Below are 9,724 nucleotides of genomic sequence, written 5' to 3'. Positions count from 1 at the left end.
ATTTTAGGTATAATATATTTTGAATTTTAGGAAGTATTATGTATTTTAGGCCTTATAAATTAATAATTTTGAATTTTATTATGTATTTTAGGCCTTATAAATTAATAATTTTGAATTTTAGGAATTATTATGTATATTATGCCTTATAAATTAATATATTTCAAATTTAAGAATTATAATATATTTTAGGAATTATTGTTAATTTATTTTAAGTTTTAAAAATTAATGTTACTATACTTTGAAATCTAGAAATTATTGTTAATGTTGTTTAAGTTTAAGGAATTAATGAGATATATAAGCATTATAGTAGTTTAAATATTATTGTTGAATTTATGGTATTTTAGTATTTTATTGAATTGTAAATTATTTTGAGATTGTTTAGAATAGTATTGTTATAAAATAATATCAATTTACTATATTAATTTACAAATCAAACTTGTAGGTAATTAGTTAGATTCAGGATTTGTTTACTGACGTGGACAACTCTGTGGTGAGGTAAGATTTTTTCCAGTTTATTTATGCTTTGACTTTATATTCTGCATCCGGTGATTAGCTACACCGTGGTCTATGTTTATTTATGCTTTGGCTTTATATTCTGCATCCGGTGATTGGCCACACCGTGGTCTATGTTTATTTATGCTTTGGCTTTATATTCTGTATCCAGTGATTAGCCACACCGTGGTCTATTTTTATTTATGCTTTGGCTTTATATTCTGCATCCGGTGATTAGCCACACCGTGGTCTATGTTTATTTATGCTTTGTTTGTTATTATTATAGAATTTGTTGAATTTGTACGTGTTAACTTAAATTTAATTAGGATTAATATTATTTTAGATTGGCTTGTGATGGATAAAATTTGAATGAATGCTCATCGAATTAGTCAAGAATACGATGATGGAGTTAAAAAATTTATTAACTTTGCAAAGGATAACCTTCCGGGTAGTAATGAAAGGTTCATTTGTCCTTGTAAGAAGTGTTGTAATCAGAAAAGCTTATGTGTGAAAGACATATATAATGATCTAATCTGTTATGTGATTAATCCATCTTATACAAAATAGATATGGCATGGCGAAAGCAATGTGGCTACAACATCTAATATGTATGTTGACAACGAACCAAATGAAGACGATGAGTCTGAAGATCAATTGGATGAAATGTTTCGCGATGTTGGAGAGGAGTTCACCGATCGGTCAAACAAGTTGGATGAATTATTGAAGGATTCAAAATTACCTTTGTGGCCGGGTTGTAGTAAATATACCTGATTATCTGCTGTATTAAAACTATTCAACTTGAAAGCTGAGAATGGGTGGAGTGACAAGAGCTTTACTGTGCTACTTGAGATATTAAAGGATATGCTTCCAAATGATAATGAACTTCAGAAGAGTACATATGATGCCAAGAAGATTTTGTGTCCCATGGGTATAGGATATAAAAAGATACATGTTTGCCCTAACGATTGCATATTGTTTAGGAATGATTACAAAGACTTGCATACATGTCCAATATGTGGGGCATCTCGTTTCAAAACAAGAGAGAATGTTGCTGGGAAAGTAAGTTTGAAAAGTCCACCAGCTAAAGTTATGTGGTATCTTCCAATTCTCTCAACATTTAAGCGTATTTTTGCTAATCCAAGCGACGCGAAAAACTTAACATGGCATGTAGATCAAAAAATTTCTGATGGCAAGTTTCGGTACCCGGCTGATTCTCGTCAATGGACAACATTTGATAATGCATTTCTTGAATTTGGTCACGAGTCGAGAAATCTTAGTCTTGGACTTTGTATTGATGGTACGAACCCTCACGGGAACCTAAGTAGCAAACATAGCTCGTGGCCAGTTATGTTGGTAATTTATAATTTACCTCTTTGGTTGTGTATGAAACGCAAATACATATTATTGTGCTTAATGATTTCTGGGCCAAAACAACCAGGAAATGATATAGATGTCTTTTTGGTGCCTTTGATTGAAGACTTGAAAAGTTTGTGGGATGAAGGTGTGTTAGTGTTTGACGCATACCGAAAAGAGAGTTTTAAGTTGCATGCAATGCTTTTCTACACAATCAATGACTTTCCAGCTTATGGAAACCTATCTGGATATAGTGTCAAAGGACATAAGGCATGCCCCATATGTGAAGACAATACATGTTATCATCAATTTGTTCATGGCAGAAAGACAGTCTACATGGGGCATCGAAGATTTCTAGATAAATTTCATCCTTATCGAAGATTAAAAAAAGCTTTCAATGGGGTACAAGACTATACAGATGCTCCACAACCATTAACTGAGATTCAAGTTTATGAACGCGTAGTGTATAAATGTTACTTTTGGTAAGACTCAAAAACTTAAATCTCAAAGAGGTAAGAGATCAAAATCTAATGTTAAGGTACCATCAAATGAGAAGAGTCCGTGGAAAAAGAAATCAATATTCTTTGATCTTCCATATTGGAAGACACTAGATGTCAGACATAGTATTGATGTGATGCATGTGGAGAAAAATGTGTGTGATAGTCTTGTTGGAACTCTTTTAGACATAAAAGGTAAGACTAAAGATGGTCTCAATGCTAGATTGGACTTGATTGAAATGGGTATACGACCTACATTAGCTCCACGCAGTGGTGATAAGAAGACATATTTGCCTCCAACTGCTCATACTTTGTCAAAAAAGGAGAGAATCAGTTTTTGTGAATGTTTACGTGGGGTGAAGGTACCACAATGATACTCATCAAATATCAGTAGACTTGTTAATATCCAAGGTTTAAAATTGGTGGGATTGAAGTCTCATGATTGCCATGCCTTAATGCAACAACTATTGCCAGTGGCTGTTAGAGGCATATTGCCTAAAAAGTTGAGATATACCGTCATCAGACTTTGTTTCTTTTTCAATGCAATTTGTGCGAAAATTATTGATTTAGACAAATTAGATGAATTGCAGAATGACATTATAGTTACACTGTGTCAGCTAGAGATGCATTTTCCACTTGCGTTTTTTGATATCATAGTTCATTTGCTTGTACATTTGGTGAGAGAGATCAGAGAGTGTGGTCCAGCTTATTTGAGGTGGATGTACCCATTTGAACGGTACATGAAAGTCTTAAAAGGTTATGTGAGGAACTGATATAGGCCAGAAGCATCTATTGTTGAAACTTATATTGCTATTTATATTAAAATGCGCAGTTAAAAGGAAAGACCAAATCGACTTTTGAATTCAGTTGTGAAATCTCATCATCATGAATTGACTTTAGCTGATTCGGATTCTTTGAGTAGAACATGCAGAAAGGCATACAAGATTGCTTATAGTCTGGAACACAATGTGGTGACGCAAATGCCTCGTGGTGTTGTGGGTAAAATTGAACTTGAGAGTTTGGAAATCATGCGCTTATTGAATATGGATACCTATTTCTATTATTCAGTTCTTTATAAGGTAATTGTTATAAATAATATTAAGTAGTGGACATTATTATTTATAAGGTAATTGTTATAAATAATATTAAGTAGTGGACATTATTATTTAGTATATAACGGTTGTAACGGTTTCTGTATTTATGTATCCATTATATCTTTCCGTTATTGTTTGTATTATATATATGTCCCTTGTAACATACATATTTTATGGGAATGAAACACTCCCCTCCCTATGTTTGCTCTCTCTCTACTTCTTTTTTCTTTACCTGCAATGTTCATCGGTTAGGAGCTAATGGCCAATGGGCACAACAAATCTTTTCCAACACGTTATCAGCACGCTCAATTCCGGTGAACGGTATGCTTACAAATTACAATACAAAGGCATATATGCATATATGTACATTGCTTTTTAGAGTTTTTTTTCCCGGATGACATATATATGCTTTACAGAGAATTTTAACAAAAATTTCATATATCTATTCTGTCTACATGTTTTTTTTCGGAATTTCAAAAGAAATATATTCCGGGCATACACTTTATTTTTTTTCAAAGAAAATCAGTACAAATTTGTACGAAAAACTTTCAAAGAAAATCTAGTACAAATTTGTAGTGAACATATCAATACTAGATCCTTCCATAGACTCTTGAGATTAAAAATGCATACATATATTTATGGCTTGCTATTTTTTTTTCAATATGTATTTTTCTGCATATTATCTACAATATCTGTTCATAGCCTTTATGCAATATTATGCATGCTATTCAAATCTCTACACATGTATTTTGATAACTCTATGAACATTGCATCATATTATATGTAGAATTTTTTTTCCAGAACAGCAAACAAAAACGAAATTTTGTTTGATCAAAATCTCCCTTTTTCTCCATCATTTTTTTTGCTCAGAGAACACATAAACTCCTAACAATTGTCCCTTTTTTTTCCAAAAAGACAAATCGTCAACAGGGTTTTCGTTTTATAACCAAAATGCAGATTCCATACACAAATTTTTGGTCAAAAACTGCAAACAATTTTTTTGAAAATTCAACCAGAACAAGGGAATTTTTTTTTTCGAAAATACCTTTTCCCTTCTTCTTCTTTGCACTGCCACCGGAACTCTATTAATTCCATAGCTGGTGGCCGTTTTTTCCGGTGGAGGTTCTGTCGAGGGGGAGATCGGTTCGTCGGCCCTGCGACCCGTGCGGTAGATAGGCCGACGGTTTTTTTTCACCATCCGATTGCCTCTGCTTTCTCTCTCTCGATGGTCTGTGCGCCGGCGTTGTTTTGCGATGGCGATGGCATCCTGGCGGCGGCGACAACCGTCCGCGGCAGAAGGGAATCGTCACGCCGATGGCTTCGTCTGCGCCGTCGAATGGATTATCGTTAATTGAAACGAAAATCACCCCATCCTTTTTTTGAACCGATTTGCCACCATTTTTTTCCGTCTCCGATCTGTGTTCTGGCAATTGGAGCGCCGCTCAGCAACTGCGACGGCTACGGCGAATCTATGCTCGGAGACGATGATCAGCGTTTCTGGTGGCGACAACGCTGCTTGGCAACCGGAGATGGCAGCGGCGCTGCGACGACGATGATCAGTGTTTTTTCCTCTAGCCTCTCTCTGGAATCTGGACTACGTCTCTGTTTTTAGGCAAATTATTGCATGGATCATGGTCCACACAGCTGTGTGGATCAAAAATAAAAAATACATTATTTTTATATTGAAGGTACATTATTTTTGTACTGTAGGTACATTATTTGATAGTATATATCAAATAATGTAACTTCAGTACAAAAATATATCAAATAATGTACCTTCAATACAAAAATAATGTACTCTAAAATAATGTACCTACAGTACAAAAATAATGTACCTTCAGTACAAAAATAATGTACTTTTTATTTTTGGTCTGTTGTGTGGACCATGATCCATGCAATAATGATCTTCCCAGTCGAGAGAGTGCTGATTGGCAAATTATGCTATAGACCCAGGTCGTTTTTGTCTCTTTTTTTTTTCTTTTTTTTTTAAATTAGTAAACATATTGCTGAATATAGAGTTGTAAAAAAATGTGTAAATGTAGAGGTTTCAAAGTGTGAATGTAGAGAATAGAAATCGTGAATGTAGATTTATGATTGTGTGAATGTAGAGTTGGCTAGAAATGTGTGAATGTGGAGGTTTCAAATTTTGAATATGAAGTATAGAAATCGTGAATGTAGAGTTATGCATGTGTGAATCTGTAATAAAGTTAAGAAGTTCTAGCAACTTGTAGCCCTGTAATGTGTGAATGTGGAGTTCTCAAGTTGTGAATATGGAGTATAGGACCTGTGAATATAGAGTTTTGAATGTGTGAATGCATAACAGTGGTAATATAGTTACTAAACATATAATCCTGTAATGTGTGAATGTGGAGTTTACAAATTGTGAATGTAGAGTATAGTGTATGTGAATGTAGAGTATAGTATATGTGAATGTAGACCCAAGTCCATCTTACAAGGTGGACCTGGGTCCATGGCATAACAACCCGTGCTGATTAGGAAAATAAACACTAAAGATGGATTAAGCTAAAACTCATTTATTGGGCCACATTTCTTTTCTCAAATGGATATGTTACATATGAATTGGCCAAATAAACACTAAAGATGGATTAATCTCATTTTTTTATGGGCCTAAGGAAATGAAATTGAAAACTATATTGTTTTCAAAATGCCATTCAAAATCATTCTTTGAATTTAATATGCTCCTAAATTAAATTGTTAGTTTGTGCAATTTATTTGGTTGACATGATTCTATGCGTTCATATGCATATTCTGTCATATTTGCATAGTTTATTTATGCGAATAATAAGTAGACTCTCGTTTTTAGCCAGCCATAGTATATATAGATTTTTTTTTGGAAAAATCTAGATCTTAGTTGTTATCTCCAAAATATGAATTTACCAATCTTATTTTGGACGGGAGCACGTCTTTACCATATGACCTTGAAATTGATATTTATCTCAATCTCATATCCTGTCAATAGCCCTATAAAAATCCCTGAAGGATTGCTTTGACTACAAATATCATTGGTTCTTTCTAAGTCACAATTTGACTGATTTAACTTTAGATTTCAAGGTTTTCAGTCAGTAACTGATTTAATTAGCTATACGCAATTGTGTCCCAAACTTAAGTTATTCAACTAGTCGAGGATAACTTCACATAACTTTTGGCCCAGCAACAAAGTATGTTTCACGTGTGGATATAAAAGGCACTGTTCACGTGCGTGCCACACCACGAAGCATCTTGCTGAAACCTAAGCGAGCAGCACAATGTTGAATCCGACCAAGTTGCTTTGCTTGAAGCAAACACTCTTGTTTGGTCATATTGATGATATAAATACCTTATCTATCCTAGAAGTGATAGGTGTTGGAAAATTGCACTAAAATGGCATTTTAAGTGGTCATTTTGTGGTATAAATATAGACGCTCAAAATGGATAATGGGTGAATGAGAAATTGATTCTCAAAGTAGACTCATTTGAGATGGAATTCAAGTGTGGGAAAGCTTATGTAGCTTTGTCCCACATTGGTTTGGAATGAACTTTTGCACCATTATATATACAAGGGACTTTTTATGACTAAGTAACTTGTATAGCATAGATGCTCTCTCTCGCGCGCAGGGGGGGTGGGTACAAATCAAATCCCAAAATGAGTTCGAAAGGCTTGAACTCGTGTGCGCCGGCACCTGCGGGCACGAATGTTGTCCGAAAAATTGCGGGCTAAGTTATGCCATATTTTCGAACGAGTTTTCCATCTTAGACCACATGAGATCGAATTGATCTCTCGTTCGAGACATCTAATACACTGACTTCTTGAGAGGTAGTTCAATGTCTCGAACCAAGTCGCGTACAAGGGCGATATCGCGCAGCCCGGGTCGGCGCGCGCGTTCGATGTCTCGCTGCAGTGCGATGTCTCGAAGCTAGCACTTCTCGACGTCTTGCGGCACGAGCTATGTCTCGAAGGTATGCAGATATGAACGATGTCTCGAACAGCGACTTTGGTGACCTCTCGATTGCAACCGTTCACCTACTGGATCTGTTCAGAAATGACTCTTAATATTACGGAATTAATATGATTAATTCCAATCATTATTTCAGAGTTTATTTCTTGATTAAATGGATTAGTAGTGGGTGTAAATAGGTTGCTAGTGGGTGGAGGTTACGAATGGGAATTAAATGTCAGATTTAATGCAATGATCCCATCCTTCACTATATATTCGTTGTGAGCAGCAGGTTTGAAAGACACACTAAAAAACACACACCAAGAACACACGAATACACTATTTCTCCCTCAAAACCCTGCTCATATTTCCTTCAAGCCATCTGCGTTCATCCCACGGTTTAGTTCGCCGGGTCCAAGTTTGTGTGCTCAAACGGCGGATCGTAGCACGTTTTATCCTGGGAAGCCTAGGCCGCAACGTTCCAGCACCTCGGGAAGCGGCAAATAAGGTTTTAAGGATAGTGACAACATGACTCGTGCTTCCAACCACCCCGAAGGCCATACAGTTCACCTTGCTCGTATCTTCTAATCCTTTGTGGATTATTTCCGTGTAATTTTTCAATCCTACGTGGATTATTATTTTTCCTTGTAATTTGTTTTGTTTTCGTTTTCCAATTTCTTGTATTTCCGATTGTCAGAGAGGTTTTTCTATAACAATCTTAAAACCTTATATCTTCTTCTACTCCTTCTGACTTTCGGATTTCTGAAAAGAAATGGAAAACGTGTTGCCAGTAGCCAACCTTGGGGATGAAAATCCTAATGTTGTCGAAAACAACAACGGGGGGAATGGCAACTATGTTGCACAATCCCAGGCACCAGTGAACGTAGGTTCACAAGGGGGTGTCAGTTTGGAGGGGTATATCCCCACGATGAGGGTACCTACGGTACCAAGTGGTTCTGCTGAAAAACCGGACAAGTTTACGGGATCATTTTTTAAGAGATGGCAGCAAAAGATGCTGTTCTATCTTGCTACTCTCGGCTTGTCAAGGTTCTTGACCGAGAAAGTTCTAGTGTTAAAGGAACAAGATCCCCAGTCAGTAATGGCAGTTGGGCTTTGGAAGGATTTTGACTTCCTTTGCCGAAACTACATTCTGAATGGGCTGTGTGATTCCCTGTATGACGTTTATCGCAAGATAAGCACGGCTAAGGCATTGTGGGAAGCTTTGGACCACAAGTACCGAAGCGAGGATGCCGGGGCCAAGAAATTTGTTGTTGGCAGGTTGTTTGATTTCAAGATGGTGGATTCAAAAACCATGCTGAGTCAAGTTGAAGAGTTGCAATTACTCTTTGACGAGATTCGTGATGAGGGGATGCCGATTAGTGAAGCCTTCCAAGTGGCGTCCATGATCCACTTGTTGCCTCCGGGATGGAAGGACTTCAAGAACTACCTGAAGCACAAGCGGAAGGAGATGAGCCTGGAGGACCTGATCCAACGACTCCAAGTCGAGGAAGGAAACAGGACCAGTGATGGAAGAGGACCTCTCGTGGGAGGTGCCAAAGCCAACGTGGTGGAGCACGGGCAAAGCTCCAAGAAGGCCAAGAAGGGCAAGAAAAAGCTGGGTCTGAAAGGTGGTGTTTCCAAGGGCAAGTTCCAAGGGAAATGCTACAATTGTGGCAAGACGGGCCACAAGTCGATGGAGTGCAAGGCTCCAAAGAAAAAGAACAAGGGTTCTGAAGCCAACATGGTTGGTGATATGAGCCAAAAGGTGGCGGAAATTAGCCTCTCGGCTATGGTCACCGAGGTGAACTTGGTGGGTTCCAACCCGCGCGAATGGTTCATCGACACCGGTGCAACGAAACATCTATGCTGCAACCGGGAGATGTTCAGTACCTTTGAAGCCATTGAGGGTGAAAAGGTCTGGATGGGAAACTCTGCTCAGTCCAATGTTGAGGGCGTGGGCAAGGTGATTCTGAAGATGACTTCCGCGAAGGAAATAACATTGAATAATGTTTTGTATGTTCCGAACCTTAGGAAGAATCTTGTTTCTGGCTCGTTGTTGAACAAGCATGGATTCAAGATGGTCTTCGAATCGGACAAAGTAGTTTTGTCAAAGTTAGGGATGTTTGTTGGTAAGGGTTATGTAACTGGCGGGCTTTTTATTTAAGCTCAATGTAATGCCGATTATCAATAAAAGCAAAGTTAATTCCGTTTACTTGCTTGAGTCTTCCAATTTGTGGCATGGTAGACTAGGTCATGTTAATTTCAATTCTATGCGTAGATTAATTAGCATGAACCATATCCCTAATTTTCAAGTTAATACAAATAAATGTGAAATTTGTGTTGAGGCAAAACT

At 37.1% G+C, this 9,724-nt stretch overlaps 1 protein-coding gene across 1 annotated transcript; it reads left to right on the top strand.

Moving 5' to 3' along the window:
• The first annotated feature begins 946 nt into the window (after positions 1-946).
• Positions 947-3,115, top strand: LOC115995958. The gene is made up of 7 exons (XM_031235105.1): positions 947-967; positions 1,060-1,243; positions 1,298-1,789; positions 1,931-1,993; positions 2,075-2,292; positions 2,450-2,704; positions 2,777-3,115. The coding sequence occupies exons 1-7, from the start codon at positions 947-949 to the stop codon at positions 3,113-3,115; spliced, it is 1,572 nt and encodes a 523-aa protein (XP_031090965.1).
• Positions 3,116-9,724: the final 6,609 nt, after the last annotated feature.

The sequence above is a fragment of the Ipomoea triloba genome, chromosome 11 (genome assembly GCF_003576645.1).
Source record: "Ipomoea triloba cultivar NCNSP0323 chromosome 11, ASM357664v1".
Classification (NCBI taxonomy): domain Eukaryota; kingdom Viridiplantae; phylum Streptophyta; class Magnoliopsida; order Solanales; family Convolvulaceae; genus Ipomoea; species Ipomoea triloba.
Note: the sequence above shows the minus strand (reverse complement) of the source record. Positions and strands in the feature narration are given on the sequence as shown.

Coding starts and splice junctions, on each gene's coding strand:
- LOC115995958 (XM_031235105.1), top strand. CDS start 947: ATGAAAGGTTCATTTGTCCTT. Junction 1,244..1,297: donor AAAATTACCTTTGTGGCCGG/GTTGTAGTAAAT, acceptor TCAACTTGAAAG/CTGAGAATGGGTGGAGTGAC. Junction 2,293..2,449: donor AACCATTAACTGAGATTCAA/GTTTATGAACGC, acceptor CCATATTGGAAG/ACACTAGATGTCAGACATAG.